The 25,723-nt window shown below is 38.0% G+C and overlaps 1 protein-coding gene and 1 long non-coding RNA gene across 6 annotated transcripts in view; one reads left to right on the top strand and one right to left on the bottom strand.

The window, feature by feature from the left end:
• LOC134536256 (uncharacterized) overlaps positions 1-21,429 on the top strand; it is a 34,059-nt gene extending 12,630 nt beyond the window's left edge. For 3 of the 5 annotated variants that reach the window (XM_063375963.1, XM_063375962.1, XM_063375964.1), the window contains 10 exons: positions 642-754; positions 1,255-1,318; positions 4,991-5,121; positions 6,170-6,261; positions 7,293-7,410; positions 8,138-8,608; positions 9,465-9,664; positions 10,936-10,985; positions 17,289-17,364; positions 19,469-21,429. In XM_063375963.1, the coding sequence (XP_063232033.1) occupies positions 642-754; positions 1,255-1,318; positions 4,991-5,121; positions 6,170-6,261; positions 7,293-7,410; positions 8,138-8,608; positions 9,465-9,664; positions 10,936-10,985; positions 17,289-17,364; positions 19,469-19,484 (1,331 nt within the window). In that variant the 3' untranslated portion in view covers positions 19,485-21,429. The remainder of the gene's footprint in view (positions 1-641; positions 755-1,254; positions 1,319-4,990; positions 5,122-6,169; positions 6,262-7,292; positions 7,411-8,137; positions 8,609-9,464; positions 9,665-10,935; positions 10,986-17,288; positions 17,365-19,468) is intronic. The other 2 variants (XM_063375966.1, XM_063375965.1) reach the window with 1 other exon arrangement.
• A 1,504-nt stretch (positions 21,430-22,933) lies between these two features.
• LOC134535665 (uncharacterized) lies at positions 22,934-23,861 on the bottom strand. Its single transcript, XR_010075673.1, has 2 exons — positions 23,805-23,861; positions 22,934-23,243 (listed from the first exon to the last, which is right to left on the bottom strand). It is a non-coding gene; the product is annotated as an uncharacterized LOC134535665 (long non-coding RNA).
• Between the last annotated feature and the right edge of the window lie 1,862 nt (positions 23,862-25,723).

The following is a 25,723-nucleotide window of genomic DNA, read 5'->3' as shown; positions in this document are numbered from 1 at the left end:
TACCAATTCTGTACATTATAAAATTAAAAATAAAAATTTATAGTGTGTGTGCATTTTTTTTTAAAATTTGTAATGAGTAGATAAAGGTTAACTGACTATACCCCAAACAAAAGTATTTTCAAGTGTTTTTGATGTAACGCGAGAGATTTGTCATGTGTGATAATCTGATAATGTTTGACAAAAGAATTCAGTTCACATTTTGTTCTGTTTGTAGATGTACTCCTTTAGAAGGTGCATTTTCTCACGTGTAGAAAAAGGAATTTATTGATGGTAAAGTGAACCTTTTAAGGTGGTTTTATTGGGTCAGTGGAACTAGCTACCTATATCTGTGTTTGACAAACCAACCAGAGTATTTCTATCGGTGCTAATAATTCCTCAAAGCATTGCTGAGTGCGAGTGTGTTTTCAGCCTAGTGACCAAGACCAGTCTCAATTCATATCACATCTCTCCGTTTATTGTCTAGAGAGCATACTCGTGAAGCGAGGTCAGTCAGGCTTCTGTTATGAACATAAGTTTTCTGAAATTTTTTTTTTTCCCCAGGAGGGGACTTCTTTAAAAACAGCAACATGCTTAGTTTAAAAAAAAAAAAAAATACGTCATCGTCGACAGTGTTCGGTGTGTTCTGTGTGTTGGGTCCCCAGAACCCAACCAGCGAGCGTCCCTGCAGGAAGCAGCTGTGCGGAGTTCACCTGGCGTCGCCGCCCGATCACAGCGGCAGGATGAGTCTCGCAGCCCCGTCAATGACGACATCACAGTGAGTTGTGCTGGCGGTTTCATCCCTTACTTCATTAACTCGCACCTCGTTTGGGTAGTTCAGTACGGTTCTCGCAGATCGAGAGTGGGAACCCTGTTCAACAACCAGCAAGTTGAAGACTTCAGGTATTTGCGACAAGTTGGTGGCGGGGTGATAATCCCGGGGGCTGGATTGTCTCCCAGCCGTCGCCACGTGGTAAAGACCATAGGCTCAGTAAAGCTGCATTCTGCAGCGTTGGGTGGACGGGCGACAGAGCAACCAGGCCTGGGCGCAGGAAGGTAGTTTTCTACAAGTGAAAAATCACAGACCTGGTTGGGATCCAAACCCATTTTGGATTCTGTTTTCCCAAAATTAGGGCGACCCGTCTGAAAGTAAATACGGTACATATTTGTGTTATTGTAAGACATGTGTTTGTCATTTATCTCTCTGTGTCATTTGTGTGCAATTTGTATTTGCTCCATCGATTATTATTTGATAATGTTGGTCATCTTATGTTGCAGATGGACTTTACAATGGTTCAACAACTGAGGCCATCTGGGGGACAATTTGTTAACTCTCTCCGTGGTTTGTAGAATTTTTTGCTATAATCTAATTTTATGTATTTTATTTTTTTTACGTATTTTTTTAATTGTTTAGCTCTAGGCTGTTATTTTTTATTACTCCAAAATAGGTTGTATTTTTTTAATTTTAGTTGCAACTTAAGAAGCAAGTTATTGTAAAACTTGACCAACTACTAATTGAAATTAGTAATACAGGGAAATCTAATTACAGTATTACAACATACTTGGAGTAAAAGAAGATTAAAAAAAAATTTGATGCTTTGGAGTGAAGTTTGTGAGGTGATACAGGATCAGGAATAAGATGGTGCGAGGAAAAGCAGGCATACAGGACTTGAATGAGATTATTGAAAAAGCAAGAATGAGATGGTATGGCCACGTACAGACAATGGGAAAAGAGATGTTGCTTTGGAAAATTATGGGAGTTGAAATAGACTAAAGAGGATGTGGGAAGAGCAGATAGATAAAGGAGTGCAGTATAGAGGAGAACAATGGAACAGTGGATTGGTGGAGTGACAAAGGAAGATGGAGACATTTTGTTGATTGAACCATGATTTTATGGTGTTATAAACAATCAAGTTTCATAATTAAAAGTTGAGTTTTTCAGCTTTATCATCATTAAAAATTAAAATTACAATTAATAATTAGTACATATCAAGCACAGTAACATTTATCAACTGCTTTACAATTTGTGGTAAAACAATTAAAATGTGTGCATAAAATAACAGTACTACTAATATTGATAAGAAGTGGTGCACCGATATGACTTTACCGATTATGAGAGCAATAATCGGCAGATACCGATTCAGTTACCGATTATAATGAACAAATTTTTTTAAGTGTTATAATGCACACAAAAATTTTTATTCCCATTGAGAATACAGTTATAATAACAGTATAAAAATATATAAATACACTATTAAGTCATTGCAAAGTGTAAATTAAATTAACTTCTATTTATATTTGTTATTGTAAAAAACTTGGAACTACAGTACAACCCTGTTATAACATTCTCCACGGGACCAACATAAAAAAATGTTATAAGCAGGAAAATGTTATAAGCAGGAAATCATCTTCACTTTGTAAAAATTACGCGTGGATTGATTAAATTAAAAAGTATAGGTAAAACAACACAAAATACAGGAGTAATATACTAAGTACAGCAATAGAGTGGAAAATTGGTTAATTTTATTTATAGATAATACCTAATAATATGCTAAAGAAAAAAAAAATGTTTTGTACGATACAGTTCAGAGTCGAAACAGAAATATTCAACTCTTTTGCAATCACAACACACGTTTAGTTGGGGTTCCTGTCCACTTGGTTAATAAACTGAATTTTTTCTGCTACAGAATATATTTTCGCTTATATTTATCGGCCATCATAGCCTAAAAAACCTGAATAAAATTTCAATACGGCGTATTTTAATTAAATACGACCGTGACTACAATAAGTAAAAAAAATAAATAAATACGGTAAAGGTTAACCACAAACAAAAGCCGTGGATATATCCATAGAACAGTTAACCATCTCAAGGTGTTAAACCTTTGAAACAAAAACCAGCACCATAGACTACAGTAGCACTGTTTCCGACCATGTATCAGTGCACAAAATGTGCATCATAAGTATAAAGGAACAAGTCATAGGCTAACAAGTGCGAACAGGACGCCATATTGATAGTCGATCCGGTGCAAGTTGTGGAGTGCGTGTGTACCACGTCTATGGTGAACTACTCAAATGTAAACATCTGATGTTTGTATATGCGTGCTGTATTTTCTAGCTATGGTTTCGCTCTAAATTATGACTTTGAAGGAAGGGATACTGCAAATTGTGGCAGTTATCAAAGCAAATTTCAACGTTAAAGGCGGGAATGTAGAAATTTTAATATTGTTATAGGCGGGAAATTAAAGCATTGTGATAAATGGAGAAATGACGGGACCATGAAATTATGGTGTTATAGGCGGGAAAATGTTAAAAACGGGAATGTTATAACCGGGTTGTACTGTACATTCTAATAATTGTAATTTACAGTGGGTAAGTTTTTGTTGCGGAAAACTAGCATTATTATCGACTATCACATAAGGTTGCATCGAGAAATTATTGTTTAGCAATGTAAACATGTTGCTATATTTTGTTCACTTGAGTTTATAGAAAAATGTTTCCACGCTTCACTTTTTTTCTCCCTAGTCGCCAACTCACTATAATTATATAAAAATGACTCAAAACAAATTCTAGCACATGTGATTTTATTAATGTGGACTGAATGTATAAAATTATAAATACTTTTTCACTTTTCACGTCACACAAATAACACAACAACGGATAATGTTACCAAAGACGCCCATAACGAGTTTGTAAAACGCAGTGATAAACTCTGAAAGGTATTGGGACCACGATTTTGAACCGCTACTACGTCTCGAAAAGATCGATTGTCATAGAATCCACTGCAACTGCTTGTGGTATTTTGATTGCGTGCCATCTATTTTACGTCTCTGGCTATAGGTAATGTACAAGGCCACTAAACAAAAGACAGAACAAAAGACGAAACGTAAATAAACGTGTAGGAAAAATGTATTTTTTATTGTTCGAGACAATGAGATTTATTAAACTTAACGAAATATCTGTAATCTTGATATGACGGAGTTAGATGAATTTTGTAATATATACAAATATTACCGTATTTCGTCCTAAAATGTGTAACAAAATATTACACAGTAAAAACCTACTTAATTATGCCGGGACGTAGATAATCAGCAAAGTAATCGTTAAGATAATCACCGATTATGATTAATCGGTAAGTACCCATAATCGACGATTACGATTCATCAGTATCCGCATCGGTGCACCACTATTGATAAGAGTAAGTTAAACAGAAAACTGCAGCTATAACATTCAGTGTTCTTCTGTAATCTAGCTTAGTGTACTATTGATATGTATAAAAAAAATCATTATGCAGTGTACTAGTAGTAACTCCAGAATCCATAAGCAGTAGTTCTGCTGAATCTGATTTTAATTATCAACCTTCCACGAGCATTACTCCAAAGCAACCCATCAAAAGGAATAAGATTCTTACAACTAACGTAGCAAGCAGCATCACTTGGCAGAGTAAACTTATCGTACCTTAAAGCCATGGTTGTCACAAGTGCAGTTTCTGAGGCCTGCAGTTAGACTTTGGATAAGCCTGGGCCCTCGACAGGGCGTCGTCTTTGTAAACCTCCTTAACCCAGGCAAGCGTCTCTGAAGCAGTTTTGCCCAGGCGAAAACAAAATTTTATCGCGTAACACTGCTCCAGCGAACAACTCCATTTTGTGAAGTGACCAAAAACTCTGAAAACAGCTTTCGCACCACTCTTTATCCTCACTACTGCATCAGCTCGGGGACGGAACTGCTGACAGGTTTGTTGCTTAATTTAGCCCCCACCCCCGGAGCTCAATTCTGGTGACTAAAGCACCGCATGGCGGCCAGTCTTATTACTTAACGGACAAACCAATCCATCTTGTATTATACTCACAATGACACTGTTTTAGTGAAAATATTTAACCATTTTTAATGTTTAATATTGCGTCGCTTTACGTTTCAAAAACGAAATGAGGCGCACATTTAAATCACACGAACTGGTTCCCATCACTACGGTCTGTGTGCGACTCTAGTGAGTGCGGGGAATGGTTTGTGTCTGCAGTGCCGTCGCTGACGCTCCAGCGCCTCTCCCTGCAGGACATCCAGCGCACGACCTCCGCCCACCTGGACGATGCCGTGGTCGAGCTGTCGACCGAAGCCCAGTCCCCCCAGGACCGGTCCGGCTCTGTCCAGGTACGCCGGGCGTCAGCGCAGTCAGGCTTCATTCGAACACACACCAAGGGGTTGTGTACCGTTGCAAGCCATTATCGTCAAGACTTCATTCGAACACACACCAAGGGGTTGTGTACCGTTGCAAGCCATTATCGTCAAGACTTCATTCGAACACACACCAAGGGGTTGTGTACCGTTGCAAGCCATTATCGTCAAGACTTCATTCGAACACACACCAAGGGGTTGTGTACCGTTGCAAGCCATTATTGTGTTCATTCCATCTTCGGTCAAACCTCAGTAGGACCATAATTTTGTAACTTTGGAATAACAAGATTTGTATTAAACCAAACTATTACAGAATTTAATCACATTTTTACATAACTTTTAAATTAAATTCAAATTTAAAAAATCTTGTAAACAATTGCATACCACACTAAATACAGTGTTTTATCCCATCATCCTCGCCCTCAGTTATAATGTGAGACAGAAAGCATGCAAAGGGGGACTGATGTTCTTACGCACCATAAGCTGATACACTGAACACGAAAACTTATCCCGTGTATCTATGGAACTCTCCTGAAGACAAATATATGGTGCGACCCATATTCGAAGGTGACCATTACGGTGAAAACTTGACATTTTTACGCCCAGAACTATATGTGCGATCCTTCTGCGAGAAATACAGTATATGTATCACTGCTGGTCACGTTTGCTTAAGTAAACATTCTGCCATATTTATTAGATCGTAGTTTATATAGGTATCAGTTAGTAGACGTAAATGGTGATGTTTTTTTGACTACTGGTACTATGTAACATTAATATGTAGTGCTGTGTAAATGGCGTTATTATATTATTTTTTTGAAGAAAAAAGTAAATACTGTTTAAAAAAATTTTTTTAAATGTTTAAAATGATTGGGGGAATATAACATCATTTTCAGCAAAAATTAAAACCACTTATAGCTAAAAATAGGTAACACCACTTTTGCTGTGAATTGGAAACACGTACACCTATTGAGGTGTATGTTTGGTGCATTATGCATGATGGTGGGTGCGTGTGTTCATGATTCAGTTGAAGCAGAGCATTTACCTGGCCGAGGGGGACAGCGTGACGTCTCGCCAGAGCGTGCATGAGGCGGCGAGCGGGGAGCATGACGCAATACGGTAAGATCGGCATTAAACACGTCTTTCACTTGTTCTTACAGATGACAGTGTCACATTTGTGGTTGTCTGGGAACTTTTTTTGTGGGAGCATTCCAATTTTGTGTGAATACTATGGCTGTTTAAAGTTTAATCATTATGACTAATTTGTAGTCAGGTTGGAACTAGAGGTAAAGCGACTCAGCAAATGGGACTAAGTCGAGCGAGTTGCTTCAGCTTGACTCAATTTGAATAGTATTTGACTGGAAAAGACTCCACTGTATTTTTCTTAAAACTCTTATGTACATTTGCGTTTGCAGTGAGCATAAAACTTCATATGTGCCAGTGTTTTTCAAACATGTTTTAGTGAAACTTTGTACTAGATTCTTATTATATAATTTGTTCTTGCCAATTTATGCAGTTTTCTGAAAGTATTTTTGATTTTACACAGTTACAGTGCCTGAAAAACATATTTTATTTCAGAACACTGGATTTTCAGATGATATATTTTAATGTCTCATTTTTTCCATATCAGAATGAATTAACAGTATTGAGTTTAACGCAAATATAGCTAAACAAAAGTACTGTATCTTGATTTATTTATTTATCTATTCCTCAATATAATGTCACACTCTAGACTTCCGGCTAACTCAGAATTGGTCTAGCTTGCACATACATATATATTTAAAGAGATTGATTGATTACTGAAATAACATCTTTGACACAAAACAGGTTTTTTCTGTTTAATTTAGTCTTAACAATAAATCAGAAGTCAACAGTGGCCGTCATTTTCCAACCACAAAAACTAAACGCATGTTCGAAGTACAAAATGGTCGCACAAAACACAAATTTTTCTGTTTGTGAGTACTAAAAAAATGAAAATTATAGATGGTTCCCAAGAAAAACCCGTGGTTTAAAGTCGTGTGTTTTCTTTGACCGCTAAGTCCTGAAAGTTGAGACCCCAAAAAAAAAAGTGTGCTGTCAAGTTAGGATTTGCTTTTTAGCATATGTAGGTTTGTTTTCTTCCTATCCCTATATCTGGTGCTGCCGTTTAGAAACCCCGAGTTGCCGAGCGATGGGGGCGGTCAGACTGAGCAGTCGCCCGCAAACAACCCGTTGGAGGGCAGCAGCTGGATGTTTGACAACAACTGTGTGTCCAGGAGGATAAAAATGGTGAGTGACGCTCCTCACGGTTTTACCTCAGGTCCGTAGCAAGTTTCTTCTCGGCCTGATTTTCTGTAGATATACATGTTATCTGCCTGTACATGTTTACGGTATTCTAGTTGTGTAGAAAGATTTTTTTATTGTACATATTTTGGGGCTCGTTTATCATCCGTATGATTAGGAAACATCTAGACGTCCTAAAGACAATTTTTACCAGAAAGATAAAAAGAAAAGTCCATGGTTGAGGCGCACGTTCACGATGGATTTAACGCGCACAGTTGTTATGAATGGTGCCACCTCTTGAAAGTGAACATGTGGACATGGCGAGAGACACTTTTAAAAAAGTGAACATGTGGACATGGTGAGAGACACTTTTAAAAAATTGAACATGTGGACATGACGAGAGAAACTTTTTAAAAATTGAACATGTGGACATGGCGAGAGACACTTTTAAAAAATTGAACATGTGGACATGGTGAGAGAGACTTTTAAAAAATTGAACATGTGGACATGGCGAGAGACACTTTTAAAAAAGTGAACATGTGGACATGGCGAGAGACACTTTTAAAAAAGTGAACATGTGGACTTGGCGAGAGACACTTTAAAAAAAAGTGAACATGTGGACATGGCGAGAGACACTTAAAAAAAGTGAACATGTGGACGTGGCGAGAGACACTTTTAAATTTGAGACTAAAAACAAAAATTGTGTGCATTTTCTTATGTACTCAATTTGCAGAGAGACCGCAGATCCAAGCGGAAGAGATACTCGGTGAAGACGTTGGCGGCCAAGGAGAGCTTCAGCGATGCGGTGTTCGGGAACTTGGCGTCGCCGAAGAGCGACGAGGAGGCGGCCCCCCAGGACATGTCGCTGACGCTGTGCCTCCCGGCGCCGGCCGCCTGCCCCCGCGGGCTGCTGGAGCCGGTGAGGACGAAGGCGTCCGTCAGGCCCCGGAGGGAGGACGTGGAGGCCGTCTCGCCCGTCGCCGCGGAGAGTGCGGGGCGGTCCCCCACGGTCGCCCTGACGAGGCTCTTCGAGGCGGACCTGTACCGCCTCCCGCCGGCGGAGGGGGGGGACGGCAGCGACTCCGACGAGGACATCTGCATCTCCCTGCCGGGGTTCATCTGCACGGCCCCGCCCGCCGAGAGCCCGCGCGCGCTCGTCGACGTGTCGTCAGGATCCGAGAAGCACGCGTCTGAACTCGCGAAGGTGAGCGTGGCTTCTTCCTGTTCCCAAGTTTCCTACTCTGTGACTGTTTTCATTTTGTCATTTCGGTTGCTATTGAGTTCTGCTCTGTTGATAATAAGTGCTTTAGTTGAGAAATAGAAGGTTGTGCTTGTTAATAAATACTGTTTTATATACGAATAGAAATAAAATATTGTTTTTGCCAAACATATAGGAATCTAGGAATTTTTTTTTTATTATTATTTTTTTTTTTTAATGCAATTATAACTCTGAATTGAATATCAAATTATTCATAAATGTCAATTTTTTTTAAATGTATTTTCAAATATATATTTTTGTCTCCCAGAAATTTTTAGAAAAATTAATGCAAAATGTGTGAAATGCAGTAAAATTAAAGAGACAGAACACAGAATGAAACCAAATAGTGTAGTCTAAAATGCAAAAAAAAAAAAATAATAAAATGTGGTAATGCACTTTCTTAAACCATTAAATTTTAAGTTTGAAAATTTGTTAATCCAACTGATTACATATATACATTAAAATAGAGAATTTTTAATAATTATTTTAAATCATAATCACATTATTGGTTGCATGTAAAAATTATGTATGTACTATTTCCCAAAAAAAAAATAGTTTATTAAAGAATCTTGTTAGATTCATTTAGGTTATATTCTTCTTTTTTTTTTTTTTTTTTTTTTTAAATGAGTCCCACTTGCTATAACTATTCAAAACTAACAATAAAAAAAATTGTTTTGAAATTTTGAATATAGTATCAAGTTATTCACAAACATCAGCTATTTTTTAAATACATACTTCCAGAGCTGTAGTTCCAGCAGAATGATTAGTTTCTTAATGAGCTGAGCCACTATTTTCTTCGCAGGTAGTGCTGAAGAGAGTTGACGGCGACGTCAGTGGAGAGAGGCCAGCTGACGTGAGACCAGCTGTTACGGACGACGTGGCGGATGAAGCCAAGTCGGTCGGCGAAGAAGCCAAGCCAGTTGATGCAGGGATCCCATCTGTTGCAGAGAAGCCAGCTGACGCAGAAACCCCAGCGGCGGTGGTCAAGCCGTCTGTCAAAAAGTAGGTGGTAGACGTAACGTACCGTGTTTTTATCGCATGTTCGTCGCACATTTTATACTAAAATCGAGTTTGAAAAGTAGGGGTGCGACTTTTTTTTGTAAAAGAAAGCATTTTTGTTGAGTTCATAAAAAGAGAACCTATTCTTGGAAAGTACTTTTTTTTTTTTTTTTTAAAAAAAAAGTAGAGTGTACAAAAGCAGGCCTAAACAATTAAAATTAATAAGTCGTGCAAAAAAAAATTTTTTTTTAACTTAAAATAGAAAAACAAAAACCACGACCTGAACATGAGCCGGAACTAACACATAAATATCGTCGTAGTACGCACTTGCCACGAAATAGTGCAGGCTATCAAATGTAGTCAACTCGACACTTGACAGAGAGCGGGCGTTGCATGAATCGGCGAGATATTGATATTCAACTACGTGTGCGCGTTCTATACGGGTTAGCAACATATCCAAACATGAATGAAGCTAACTGGCGCTGGCTTCGTTTTTATAAGTGATAAACATCTGACAACTTCGTATTTCTGTTAATTAAGTAAGTAAGTAAGTGGTAATATCCGAAGGAAAAATAGATTTCAACTTAAAATACATTGTTTTGTATGGGAAAAGAAGTTTATGGGCAAGATATATATATATATATATATATATATATATATATATATATATATATATATATATATATATACATACATACATACATACATACATACATACATACATACATGCATACATACATACATACATACATACATACATACATACATATACATACACACACATGCATACATACAGACACACACACATACATACAGACACACACACACGTTATTGAGAAAATTACGGGACCGAAACATTTGACCATGTTGGACAGGAAATCGTATTGTAATTACTGCATTTTTCCATTACAGTGAAACCTCATTAATACAAACCTGAGGAGAGAGAAATTTACCCATTTTGTTAGGTACTTGGTGGGGAAACCGAGAGAGGAAGGGAATAGATAGGTACGTGATGGGGAAATCGGTAGTTGAGACGGCATGGGAGAGGTATAAATGAAACAGTACACTTGCATATTTTCATGATTACACACTTGCAAATTTGCACACTTGCATATAAAATTATGTTTTATATCAAATAATATAATGAGCAAGAAATTTCACTTCTGTTGAGCATAGACCACGCACAGTTTTTTTTATAGGTTTTTGGTGTGAGATTTTGGTATTCGGGTGTACTTTTGGTTAAATTTACTCTTTTAAACTTATTTTTGTTGCAGGAGCAGGGGCAAAAGCCGTTGCAGAAGAACAAATTCAAGAATTGAACAAGGTATTATGAGTTAGTAAAAATTTAAGTCCTGATGGACATAACCTTTAATTTACAAACCATGCAAGTATGATATGCACTAAAAATTTTCATTTGGTTCACCCCTTTGAAGGGTACTTGTTGCAGATCAGCAAATAACCTCCAACCCACGCATGGATAAACTATAAAAAAGTACCCTCACAAAATATGTACCTGAAAACAAATGACAATGTCCTAAGCTGGATTAGGAATGGCTACTAGAGGTGTGTTATTGTAGGTATAAGCAAAATTAAATTTTATCTTGACGTCATCTTTACTATCCTTTCAACTGCAAATAGGTACATTATAAACAGGTACAAAATAGTTTCTTTCACGAAATACATAGTTGAATAATTCTGATATAATACTGATAATACTGTATAATACTGATCCCTGTAACTGTAACAACCATAACTTGCACAAATTTATAAGCATAACATTAAACTATTATAGTTTACAGTATAAAGTCCCGCAATCGGACTCTCGCAAACCAAAGCTAGCTAGCAGTGAATGTCAAAAAGAGAAAGAGTCAAATAGATACAGCACATTATGCCACAAACGACCTAACTTGTTAACGTAGACCAGACTAATATAGAACTGGCACAGCATGATACAGTTACTACAAAAAAAAAGAGAAAAGAATTGAAAAATTATTTAACTACAAAACCGTACGTACCACGAGACTACTCGACATGGTTACCCTACTGCAGAATGCCAAACGTAATTTCCAAGTGGCAAGCCGAAACAAATAATTTAGAAGAAAATATGATTAAGCTACATTACGATCACCTGACGTTAAGAACAGGGCCACAACCTGTTGGTGCCCAAGCACACAAACCCAAGTTCCGCGAAGAAGCTTACCATGTCGAGAGCTCGCCAGCGCCGTACCCCTAACTGACTTAAAGAGTTACCAAAGGAACTGCATGCTGCTCAAATGCAAAGTGACCCGACACTGTCGGTGGCTACAGCTGAACAGCGCCGAAAATCCTCGAAAGCAGCGCCCCAGAAGGGGAACCGCGCAAGCGCAGTAAACCAGAAGGGTGGGGGATCAATTACCAATTGGCCGGAGAAGGAATCGTGACGTATTTAAAGGGGAAAGGAGGGGGAATGTGTAGGAGTGGTGACAAATACGCCGTGCCGAAGTCGAAGTACATGACGTCATTACACCTTTATTTATCTTACCTCTCCCCATTTCATTCTCTCCACTCCATCTGCTCATTCTTTCTCTTGTTTTCTTTTAATATCCCCTTTTTCTTACCGTCGTCTTGTAACTTTTATTTATTCTGCTCTTTCTTCTTGCTACTCATTTTTTTTTTTCCCCTTCATACTGTGTTTTAGCGTATTATAGTCTCACTGTTATTTTAGGGTAACAAAATTTGAAAGAAAAATTTTTGCATAAAGTAGCATGATGTTTTTGTTCCAGCTGTTGGATTCCAAGTGCTTTGTAAACATGGCTTTGCCAAAGATACAGGATGAAGCACTGCGACAGCAATCAGTTTTCAAGTAGTAGTCAGGCAGTGTGGTAGTTAAAATGAGAAAATACAGTAATTATAGTGTGGGTCCGACTAAAGCTAATTATTCTGAACAATATGGAAACAGAGCAGCTGGCAGTGAATTTTCCATTAACGAAAATTAACGTGAGATTGGGGGAAGCTAGAAACAGAACTAAGTGAAACCGATGTTGGACGGAATGCTTTGCGTGGACCAAAATGTAAGGAAAATTCCAGAAGTCTATGTAAGTGTGCTAGAATCTGTGCGTGAACTTATAAATAATTACTGTAATATTTTTTTACTAAATGCTTTTGGTAAAGGGCCGGAAAATGGCAAGACGCAACACTATTCCTAACAGTTGGTGGTTCAAGGCATCTAAATGCTGGTCTTCATGCGAGTGTATATTAGACCTCTTGATGGTACTAACTCAGAATTAACGAAGATGGCAAGTTTATGAATACATTCTCAGGAACCCTCAAAATTTTGACACAAAAATACATATAAATAAGAAGGAAAAATTGAAAAAAGTCACATGAATGAATGCTTATAAAAAAAGTCAGTTTTAATGCACAGTGTATATTTTGTATGGGCTATAATACTCTGAGTTAAGTTTGTGTATGAAAATTTAAAAAATCAGAAATCCCCCTTAAAAAAATGTAATGGTAGCTTTCTACGATGGGCGTTTGTGAAACTCGTGTGGCTAGGCTGGTGCGTGCTGGCGGCATCATGATGTCATATGGCTTACCCCTCCCTCTTCTGGTTCAATTTCTTAAAGACAGCTCATCTGCCCCCCACGCAGACAGGCGACCGCTCACTCGCTCGCCTGCCCGCCGCCTGCCTTCCCTTCCCATCCCAGCGCTGGGCTACCGTCTGTCATGTAGCAAACATTAAAGATTCTTTAATGTTTGCTACGCGACAGGATACCGCGTTATTTAAACCTGCCCGCCTTATACAAACTGTTATTTCTACGATTGTGTGAATAGTCACATCTTCCAGTAGTGAACAGTGTGGAATATTAATGCTAATAGCAACAGAAGCTTGATAGTCAAGACTTGGCTGGGTCCTGGTTGATAAGCTGGAAGAATTTCCTGCCTTGCATTTCTACGTGCTTCCTCTAATCAGCTTTAGGGCGCCGTCTGGTCAACGTGTGTGTTAGTGAAGCGGGATGATAAGAGCGACGCTCAATGGTAGTTCTAGCGCGGTAAAACCTCTAAGTACAATGCTCTGAACTGGCGCGCAGTCATCTCGTTCCCGTCAGATAACTGTGAAATTTGAGGGGTGACCGTAACATTATATGGCGGCAAAATAAAGATAAAGGTGTAATGCATTTCCCTCTGATATTCTTTCAAGAAATTTGTAACGGGTTCTTTATACCTAAAACTTCGAAAACATGCCTTTTAGCCATTTTATCTCCTCTAAATCCTCTTGATCCGATATCAAAAGAACCAGTTGGGTATTAACAAATCCTTAAATGCGTTTCGTAAACAGACTCCAGTCAGATATCTAGTGTAGTTTGGAAATCGCGTGGGTTTTTCGTGGCTGTGCGCGGCACACGACTGTAGTTGCCATGCGTCACGCGCCGAGAATGTTGTCCGGCAGGAAGGGCGAGTATAGTTCATTTGCGGTAAAAATGAATACTTTTACGGCCCTGCTAAATTTTTCCATTAAAGAAATTTTGAAGTTTCAGTGATTTTCCAGCAGAAATAATTTTGTGTAACTAACAAACAAATTGTATAAAAACAATTAACGGTAAATGGCTGTTGCGGGGGCCCTTAAAAAATTTTCATTTTACCAGAACTGGACTATACAAACCTGGCTTTCGTCTCATGCAGTTTGGAGGAGGGGAGGAAGGATTTTGACAGTTTCACATGCCAAAGGACGTTGAAGAAGGAGGGGGAGAGAGACACGATGGTTTGCATACCTGGGAGGGATGAACCTTGAAGTCTGGACAAGGGAAGGAGAGGTAAGCCATATGACGTCATGCATCCGCCGCCTGTGCTGCCGCCAGCCTGTCTAGAGATTCCCGCGCTCCCACTTAAGTTGCACATGCTACTGCTGCCGTATTTTTAAGCAGAATGTCCGATTTTTTTTCTCTTATACGAACATTAGTACGATTATTATAAACCCACACAAAATATATGCTGCGTGTTAAATAATGGCTTTTTATAAGCTTTTATTGTGGGTTTTACCATTTTTCCCCCAATTATTTTTGTTTTGGTGTCAAAATATCAGATTTTTTTGACGGTTCCTGAGAATGGTAGCATTTTCGTAATTTTTGTGTAAAAGTGTGCATAGTAAAATTTTCTGCAGTTTATTATTTTAATGTGTCATCCAAAAAATTGAAACTGATGACCTGATGAGCGATGGTACTTTTTAAGAGGAAATGTTTAACCAGAACATTAAAATGTTGATTACATGTGATTCTAAACAACACAATAGACCCAACTGCTATTTTTTATGTCGCAATAGTGAAATATATTGTTTAAGTACCATGAATAGCTTAAAAAACCATATTTTTTTAAAAGACGAAATAACGACGAAATGTGTGGTTTTAAATGACTAAATCAGGTTCAAAATAAAACCATATAATCTTGGCTCTAGCTATTATGACATCTGACGTTAAACTTTTTTTTTCATAAAACATGGACTTGTACACTTTGTTCATTTGTCACACAACAGTATTTCTGTTGGAAAAATCAGTCAAACTTTGAAATTTCTCGGATGGAAAAATTCAGCAGGGCTGTACAAAACATTGGTTTTTTGCCGAAAAATTTCCAACCGGTGACGCATAGCGAACACAACTTTCAACGCTGCTTCGTGACCGCGTACGCTCGCAGGATGCACACGCTCGCCGACTCTGGCTGGTTCATTTTTAAATCTTTCCCCTCGTCTAGCCACAGTCATCTACTGGGGCTGGCCGGCATCAGACGTAGCAAATCAACACGGTCCAGTATACTTCACACGGGCTCAGATACTTCAATTAAACTATTTATTCATACGTTATATATGTATATATATATATTTTTTAAACCATTTCCATGCTAGTTATTTAAGCACATATTCAACCATACAGTGTAATGTTATAATATATACAGAGCTAGATTTTAAGGAATATTTTAACCTGCCCAACGGACAGGTGTAATCGAAAATTTGCCTGTCCGCTGTTTTACCCAAATAAAAAAAAATTCAAAGTCGCTGAAAAAGTGAGAAAAAAGGATTTTTGCTATATTTTGCACCTATTTTTATCACACACTTAACATCCTTATTTAATCATCATTTTCAGACGAGTCTCTGTCTGAGTCACTGCACGAATTACTTTTCTGATTCTCTCCTGAACATCTTCGATAAGGAGGCTGAAAGGGTCGACGTTTTCTCTGAACATTATGATACCAGAAATTTATTGCTGGTGCTGGATCAAACTCACTTTCAGAAGGTGACTGTATTTGAACACGCATGAGGGCAGACAGTGTATCATCATTTAGACAGTTTCGCCAGCCCGTAACAAAAACTGATCCAGATGATTTTGAATGCGTTTCGCAGACTTTGCAAAACATTTGTATTGTTTCTGTGTCGTAACGAAGCCAAAGAAACTCGGAACACCAAGACGTTAAAAAGGTACAGGACCGGGCGATTTTGTCATATTTAACATTATATTCTGACTTGTCCTCGTCCGTTTTTCTTTTCTTTTCTGGTGGTTTGAAGCACCAGTAATGAATTTCCACATTGTGTAACGCAGTTAATTATATACTTAAACAATCGCCGTGACAAGATAAACTGTAAAAGATTAGTGTCCTCTGTAAACAAGTAATGTTTATTTTTTGATGCAACAGTTGACAGGCGAATTTTCAAGCAGTCGCAGTCACTGCGGCCACTGTCAGCTGCATCTGGAGTACGCCGTGAAATGTTAACCACGCGAAAATGCTTTTCTGTTAACAAACTATGTTAAAGTAGAGCAAGGAATTAGTAAAGTCACGATTTATAAAGACAATAAATTTAAAAAAAATTATATTTTGAAAGTATACAACGGTAAATTACGTAATTGTTGGCTGCACTGCAACAAAATTAATATTAAAACATGGCAACCAAAACAAACATCATCGGTGTGAGACGTTTTGCATCTCTAGCATACGAATACGACTATGTTACGTGAATCATGAGGTGAACGTAAGATTTTAAGAATTATGATTCAGAAGATTTCAGCACGGTTTGTACATAACCTACTTTTTTCCCGCGGTATACAATAGCCAGAGTCGTCCGTCACAAAAGAGCAGCCATTATTGTTTATTTATAGATATGTATTGTCAAAGACGTTTTATTTTCGGTCGTGGTCGCATAAATGTTATTAAGCACCTCTGCTGCATTAGTGCGTGCGAATAACCTCGGCGTCACAAGTTGCACCTGTCCACCGGACAGTTGCCTTTTTTATTTTGCCTGCCCGGACGAGATTTTACCTGTCCCGGGCAGGCGGACAGGCACTAAAATCGAGCCCTGAATATATATATAATTTTTTACCTACTACAAATCCGCATCGGTTGTGCGACCCGTGTGCGGATAAATACGGTACTAATTAGGTATGTCCTTGTTTGAATTTTTTACCAGTGTTGATCATTCAATGAGTGCTGCAAGTGTAGCTTACAAATAATATTTCACCATGGGGCATTGAAATGGTTGGTCATGCCGCTTGGTGTGTGGGTTTGGGCTTTGGGATACACATCTTGGGGTGTAGCTGTCTGTGGATCTCGGCAGCAAGCTGTGGGCACGTTGTAACGGAGTGACTGTTGTGTGTTGGCTGCGAAGCTCCGGAGCTGCATCTGCCGACGCGCCAGGCCAAGAAGTCGGGTCCAGGAGTGTACAAGGAGCCCCCGCTGAACAGGTGTGTGTTGGGCGGGTTTACCTGACCTAGAGGCCTGTGCCAATTGCAGTTTCCTGTGGGATTGGAGCGAATCCATTTTTTGACATGACAATGCACGAAAAGGTGTCCCATTACTCTGTGTCCCGTTACGCTCATCGTACGCTTGCGCCGCATCTATCTCTCTTCCACTCGATTGGAACAACCATCGATTTGACTTTTTCGAGGCACATTAAACTAGAAACACTCCCATTCCTTTCCTACTTTTCCTACCATTGTCCTATCCTTAACAGAATATCACAGATTGGAAGAAGTTAAATAGCAAACATGTATAAAAGTTATAGTTAAAATGATCTCTTCGTTAAAGTAATAAACATATTTGAATTAATGAGTGCAAATAAAAGTAAATTTATCAATTCAATTGTAGATTTCATTTCACTCCTTCTTTGTATCCATTCAAAATAGTGATAATTCAATAAAAATGATTCAAATTTATTCATAAAAGTATGAAATCATTTCATCAATGTTTTGTTATGACGTCACGTTAAACTATCGTACGTAAACCGACTTTACAGACAACAAATTTTTTTTAATTTGAATTGATACCCGAATCCTTATCTTAGATCAATGAATCTCGAATCCGAACTCGAATATCCAGAAATGCTATGCAAGTGTTTTTTTTTTTTTTGTGATGGTTTAGAAAATATCAAAATAAACACAATCTTAATACAAAAGTACGTAATAAATCAAGAGCTGCACACTGTTAACTTGCACTTGCAATGCCAAAACTCCTTGAAATACAGTACGTATACTCCGGATTATCGCCTGGTTTAAACAGTGCAAAATCTGCACAATGTGTATGTTTCGATATGTTAAAAAAATCAATCAAATTAAAAAAAAGAAACTGACAAACACAAAACGTTAAAATGTTATTTAAACATAATCTAAGATATCTTTTTATACCATCAATATTATTTCTTATTCTAAAAAATAAATTTACTAAAATGTAAAGTGTTAAAAAAAACTAAGACAATTAATTTTGGTATTAGTATATTTCATGTTTTTTTTTCTGATGTTTTCTGGGAAACTAATTTTTTCTCCACTTTTAAAATGACACTATCTTTACATGTCACGTCGCTTATAAAAGTAGCGTGAAACCAAGTTTAAATATAAAATACATTGTAGTCTCTCTTGTAAACAAAGCCATCCAACTATTTCACTAGATAACCAACGATGTGAAAATACGAGATGTATAACTTGAGTGTTGCCATGCTATCACCGCTATAGATTCATGATGTTGAGAAAATACTACAGTAGAGATATTGAAATGTGTCTCTTGTGTTACAAATCTGAAACGTACCCCTTGATTAATGAATGGCATCGATCAACATATTAAATAGTTGTATTTTACGTAGAACTTTGTGCTCCAACAATGTTGAGAGATTTCACTAGAAACTTCAAATTTTGCTGAATGTATTTCTTAGGGTTCCTAATCATTACCTTTATGTTACGTACCAATACGCTGTTGACATGGGTGTATCCACCAAAAAAAAAAATACTTTTACTCAAGTTTTCAAGACTGAAAAATGCATGTTTTGCTTTCGGCCTCTGTTAATAACAAGACATTCCATTAATTATGTACTATGATCAATAAGAGCTAAAAAATTTTAATATCAAATGACAAAAAAAAATTATGTCTGAAACGCTTGAAGCCAAGATGGTATCTTTCAGTTACGTTTCCTTCAGATCATGCTCTTTATGAAAATACAAGAAATTGTAAGTTATAAAATTCTCATTCCAAATTTTCCTTCACAATTGAAATATTTTTAATTACATTTTAAATATATATATATATATATATAATTTCGTTATAAAGTTATCTCTTAAACCTTTTTGCTCTATGGCATAATTTCTGGCAACAGAACACAGTGAACAAGGACGGTGCTAATAGCAGTTATAGTGCATTAGAGAGAAAGAGAGAGAGAGAGTAAATGCCATTAAAATGCACACTGATAACTAAAGATGAGACACGCTATAAAGGTTGTAGTGTTTGTTACTCTGTGCAGATGTGGTTTCATGAGCGAATGATTTTTATATATTTATTTTTTTTTTTTTTTGTTTTTTGCAGTAAACTGAGGCGGTGACGCAAGTGTTACGGACTGTTGACATCGTTTGCAGAAGTCTTATAAAATAATTTGGTTGTTGTTTTGATTAATTTCATGTTGCTTTAAATATATTTGTAAATTTTCAGTCAGTTTTTAAGGTATAAAATGTAAGTTTAATTTTGAAAGAATTTTTTTTATTAAAACAAATTATTTGTATATATGTTATGCATACAAAATATAATGTTATTCCTGCTTTTATGTTAACTGTTGCAATGTTGCATATTTTGAAAAGTTTATTAGGGACAAAAAATTTTAATCCATGACTAATAATTTGGAATTCTTTTAGTTAAAAAAAAATTTTGTTTTGTGTTTTTAAATAAACCTACAGCGAAACCCCTTATTTACGTTACCGTTATTTACGTTTTCCCGTTATTTGCACTATATTCTTCAGGTCCCGTTTGGTTCCTATATAGTCCAATACAATACTTTCCCGCGAATTACGTCTCAAAAATCGAATCAATCCCGCTATTTACGTCACGTAACAACCATAAACAACCAGAAAATACCGTGGAGCTAGTAGGCAATGAACATTTTAAATAGCAAAATATACATATTTTATAACATGAAAAGTTGCTTTTATTTCTAAACATGTAATAATTTAAGCCTAGGCGTGTAAAAGTACGAGTAATTATAGCAGGAGACAATCTAAAATGCACGAGGGAAAAACGTAAACTCATGAATGTACAAACATGGCTGCTTGTAAGTTCTGATACTGTATTTATGTCACAACTTAGCCGAAATACTGGTACGAGACATAAACTTCACAAGATAAAATGAGCGGTGTCTTGGTAACTGTTTTATACGTCTTTTATAATTTGGGAAGTGTTGTACAGTTGACGCCATATTTTTTAAACTAACCATTTATTTCTGGGGATCGTAAATAATTAATTATTGGTATCAAGACATCATGATAAACGTAAACTTGAACATGTCACGGCAGCGAGAAAACTGGTGCGTATACCAATAAACTGGTATTATAACTGGATAAAATTGGTACACGGGAGGTGGAGCTTATATTTTTTTCCGCTAAGCTCGCATCTATTGGTTGGCGGCTGATGGCGTCATGAGTCATGAGTCTGGGCGGAGCATAGAGTGCGCATGCGCCGCCGCGTCGTTACAGCAGCTGACCGAGTACAATGACCTTTCTCCGCGTTTGGCGCGCTATTGACGGTAAATATTCAACAATTTGCGGCCTTTTCTTAAAAAAATTTTTACTGTGAGCAATGTGTATGTAGCCCGTATTTGTTATAAACCCTGCCGGTTGCAACTGTATTTATAATTTGGAGAGGCAAATAATCTTGAACAGCCAAAAAAGCAAGCAGAAGAAAATTTCAAATTTATTTTTAGGAAGTAATCAGAAAAACATTTTGGCTTTCATTCTTTTTTTTATTTTTGTCAAATGTGGTAAATTAATAATGGATGAAATACTAAAGTAAAATTTGTTGTTAGTGTGTTTGTACCTGCATTGTAGTATGTGCTATTAAACAAAAGGAAAAAAATTCTAAATAAGGTAAACTGTACTCCTTTTTATACTTTTCCCTTTATTTACACTTTCCCGCTTTTTACACTTTTTTACTTTGTCCCCATGAAAAGTGCAAATAAGGGGTTTTGCTGTAGTAATGTTAATTCTTGTCTCTAAACTTTTGTCAGTCACATGGCATGACCTAATACATAGTCAGTTTTTGTGTGTGTGTATTAAGTAAACATTTTCGAATATTGTTTCGTATGTTTACAAGAACAGTTGTAAATTTTACTGTTTTGAAATTGGGTGTTGAAGTTTGCATGTTTGAGCTTTTAATAATACTTAATTTGTTGTAAACAAAATACACTGTCAAATTGCACATTGTTTTGTTTGTGCTTTATATTGTACACTGTAATAAATACTGAATTTACCAGAATAGAGACCGAAGTTTTTATTTTTTAAAACGCTCATAATAGATGTTGGCCAGGTATTGAACACCAAGAAAAACCAGATTAGATTAAAAATAAATTTTAGAAAAGCAAAATAGTATCATCATATTTGATTGCCATAATATGCATTCATTTTAATTCTTACCTTTATTCATTATTTATCTAGTCACATTTATTTAATATATTGTAGTACTTCCATTTTCATGTGGTAATATTTTTTCCTTCAATAAATGGGAAAACAATTGTGAACAGAATATTTGGTTGTAGGATTACCTAGGTTATGTAAAAAAAAAATTTAAATCATGGTAAATATCATTGAAATATTTATGTACTTATATTTTAAACATTTTTAAGTACCTATTTAAAATACTTTAATTATTAATATTTTCATTTCATTTTTGAAAAAATTTGTTTATACTACTCCATGTACAAGAGAATAATTAGCATAACTATGAAATATAGTGCTTAGTAAATATAAAATAAAAGAAAACTTTTAAGTCTTGGCAAAAAAATAGTATTAAATAGCTCATAGCTACCTGCATTTTAACATTGTTATTACTTGACTTATTTCAGGTACAATTTCTCAGCCAGGGTAAAGAAATTAAATTATTTAAAACATAATAATCATGAAAATATCCCAGTCAGTTGCTCTGATCAGCTGTAATGTAGTATTTATTCTCATTATTTGTGCCTGGAAATAAATTAAGTCTAACTGTACAATAGTTTTATTTCAGTTAGTGTTTACTTTGCAAGTAACCATCCATTAGCGGTTGTTGTGGTTATGTGGAGAAAGTGGGCTATATCTTAACGATACTCGGCAAGTTCTCAGCTAAGTAGTTGATGGTGGCACCATGGTTGCCCAACAATTAAACTGCTGTCACTTATACACTCTCGCCTTTGAGCAAGCCAGCCTTGGAGTCGATTGGCTAATGGTGTTCGTGGTCTTGCGAACGATGAAGAGATAGAATTTCGTGACATCTTGGTTAGCCAGAGAAAGAAATTTAAACTCTTCTATAGGGTCCTTTAGAAATACAACCTGTATTATGAATTTGTTGTGAGAAGAAGAAAAAAACTTTAAAATCTTCAATCAACACTACCTTTAAAAAATTATACTACTCCCAATGAAAATTTACTTCCTACCTGTTCATTTTAGTATATCATACAATGAATTAAAATTTCATTGAAAATATTGAGCCATTGTTTTTAAATATGTAACATTTAAACCAGAATGAGTGTACTAATTCCCTGTTAACAATTTTATCTGAAGTGTAAGTTGTCATTGAAACTCAGTGCACTAGAAAAAAAAAACACAATATTCTACTTTTGAAAATATTTTTCATTAGGCATATTGTTTTCAGAATTCTGTTGGCAGACAAGTTAGTCATTCAGATGGGACCAAAAAAAGTACCTTTGATTGGCCTAGAATGGTTCGTTTGCTGAAAAACGGAAGATGTATGTTTAAGGAAGTAAGTATATTGTTACCCGTGGGGAGAAATGGTTCGGAATGGATAGCCCTGTTGATTAAATGCAGTTTTATTTATTAACTAATATTTATGCTATTAATTAAATTGATGCAATGTAGTTGTCCACAAAGTAATTCTTTTAATAAATAATCCACTATTCACTCTCTCCAGTGGAGCTGGGCTCTACAGTTACTCACGACTGCTGGTGTGTTAGCCTTCGCCTCTGTCCCGACACAACTGCCTCTTGCTGCTCACTCGTCTGCACCGCGCAGTCTCCGATGCACCGATCACTCGCCCTCGTCACTTCACAGCTATCACCAGCCCTCTGTCACTCTCCGTCAGAGGTCGGCGTCGTCCTTCACACCTGCAGAAGGTCCCGTGGCCCTCATCAAGGTCGACCCGACACTCGAAGTCGCCAGAACAGCGGCGTCCTAGTTACGCCGCTTCGCGACGTGAACACTCGAGAGGGACAGAGAGGCGCCGCTCCAACCAGGGACTTCCACTCAATGGAGTGACGGCTGCTACCCGTTTTTTTTTTTCTCTTGACGTTTCTGTGAACGTGTGTCGGCGAAGTGAAAGAAGATATTAAAGGATCTAATGTGGTGATGGATAACTGCGAAAAAGAACATTTTTGCAGTGCGAAATGGGTGTAGTAAGATTTCAGAAACTATCAGGTTCGTTGTGTGCAATTGGTAGAGGCATGTATTTTTCGCAAAAAAAAAAAAAAGAAATCTGATCGCTCATTAGACTGCAATAAGGTATGTCCGCGCTAGTGATTATTCCCTTGTGATTGGCGGCCGTCTGTAACAGAGGCAACAATTGCCACTTCTTTTTTTTGGCCAAGTCATTCAGGACGCGTTTGCTTCGGCACTGGATGGCTGTGATTGGTGTGCTGACAGTAGACTTGTGCCTGAAATAAACTCACCAAATCACGCAACACGGACAACGCTACAAAGTTTCGACACCCAGTCGCAAAAACGAGCGTATCCAATGAGAACCACGCCTCGTCTGGGAGACTATGCCCCGTCACGCTGACGTCATGACGCGCAGGAAAAACCGAGCGGAGGGAGGTAGCTTCGGGCGAGCTCGGCTTCGCTCGGCCGAAGCGGGAAGCGGTGCATGCCGGGAGGGAAGAGAGGCGCTGGAGTTACTGTGTGTTGGCACACCTGGTGACACCTCCACGGACATGCTCTGGCTGGTTTGTCGCCGCACGTGTCTGCGCGGACGTACGTGTCTTGTGTCTTCCTGTTGGTCTTTGACAACTAGGTCTGGTGCATGCCACAATCCGTTCAGTTAGAGACAGTGATTTATAACTAGGGACCGGAAAAATTCGCGGGTTCAATGACCTCTAGGATGAACTTTATAGTTCTACGTACATTCGGTCAAATGTCACCCTCTCATTGGCTACTGTCTTGTGAAGGTGTCCCAATGTAGCGGCCTGTGATTCGATACAGCTTCAGTTGAGGTTTTCTCACTAGCCCAGAGTCGTCCAGGTGAGTTGTGAGCCAATAGCAGAGGCAGCACTGAGGTATAACTATTTGTATTTTAGCCTATCGCGAAATGAATTCGCGAATTTTTCCGGTCTCTAGTGATTTATAACGGAAATAAACTGTGAATACCTGTTTAATGTGATGGTTAAATCATTTATACGGGAATTTCGTTAACAACGGGCCATTCATTTAATGGGTTGCAGAGAACTCCAAAACATGCAATTTTTTTTCCGATGAACGTATGTCCGCAAATTTGAACTTCGCGCCCAACTAGGCACCATCCCAGTGGCTTAGAGGTCGCCCAATCACAGCGCCGTGACGTGTGACGAGATTGGCGTATAGTCATAATAGTCAGAAGCAAGAATAGCAACCAGCAGCTTGGTTGAACGGCACAGCGGACAGTTGGCCGTGTTACATCTGCATGTGCATCAGCGCAGTGTTGACGGTTCTGTTGAGTCGACCGCCCAGCCAATGGAGTGGGGGCGAGTTGCGCGGGAAGTTCAAACTAGCGCACTGCTGTTCGCGCCTGTGACTTCCCGGCGTTGCTTTTCCAGACGTCTGTTCACCAACGAAACTTTAAATTTTGTCATTTCCTTGCTATACATTAAGTGTTTGCCCCTTGTCCAAGAACATCAGGGACATAATTGAGTACCGAGAATTTTTTTTTTTTAAATTTTAATTGCTGAGTTTTTGTTGAATGTAGGACAAGAAAATACGTCGTAGAATTCATTGGAAGCATTGTAGGTAGAGACCGGAAAAATTCGCGGGTTCAATGACCTTCAGGATAGACTCCAATATTCACTACACACTCGGGCAAATGCCAACTGTTCATTGGCTGCTGACTTGTGAGTCGTCTCGAATGGGTGGCCTGTGATTCGACACTTCTATGAGTGAGGGTATCTAATTGGCCATCAGTCCTCCAGATTAAAAGCGAACCAATGGCAGAAGCAGCTCTAAGATATAATTATTTGAATTTTAGCATAACACGAAATGAATCCGCGAATTTTTCAGGTCTCTAATTGTAGGAAATGCGATACGCGCAGATCAGGTTTTCAATAATTACGGCCGGTAACGTTTAAAGTCTGTATAGATATTTTTTTTTCTTCTGAATTGTGGGGGTTTGTAAAGCTGTTCCTAGAGCTACGGGGAGGGGAGGGGAGGGGAGGTGACAGACCACACTGTCTGCCCCCCGGGCCACCGAGAGAGTGGAGGGGGGAGGGGGTTGTGCAAGTCGGCAAAGAGTCCACGGATCCCTTGTTGGGCAACCAGGCGGCTCTCGCAACACCGCGGTTATGTCACCTCCCCCCTCCTGCCCCGCTCAGCGGCGCGCGGGTCCGGCTCCCGAGGCGCAGTT

This window comes from Bacillus rossius, chromosome 10 (genome assembly GCF_032445375.1).
Source record: "Bacillus rossius redtenbacheri isolate Brsri chromosome 10, Brsri_v3, whole genome shotgun sequence".
Taxonomy (NCBI): Eukaryota; Metazoa; Arthropoda; class Insecta; order Phasmatodea; family Bacillidae; genus Bacillus; species Bacillus rossius.
The sequence above is the reverse complement of the archived record's forward strand: the minus strand, read 5'-3'. Positions and strand labels throughout refer to the sequence as shown.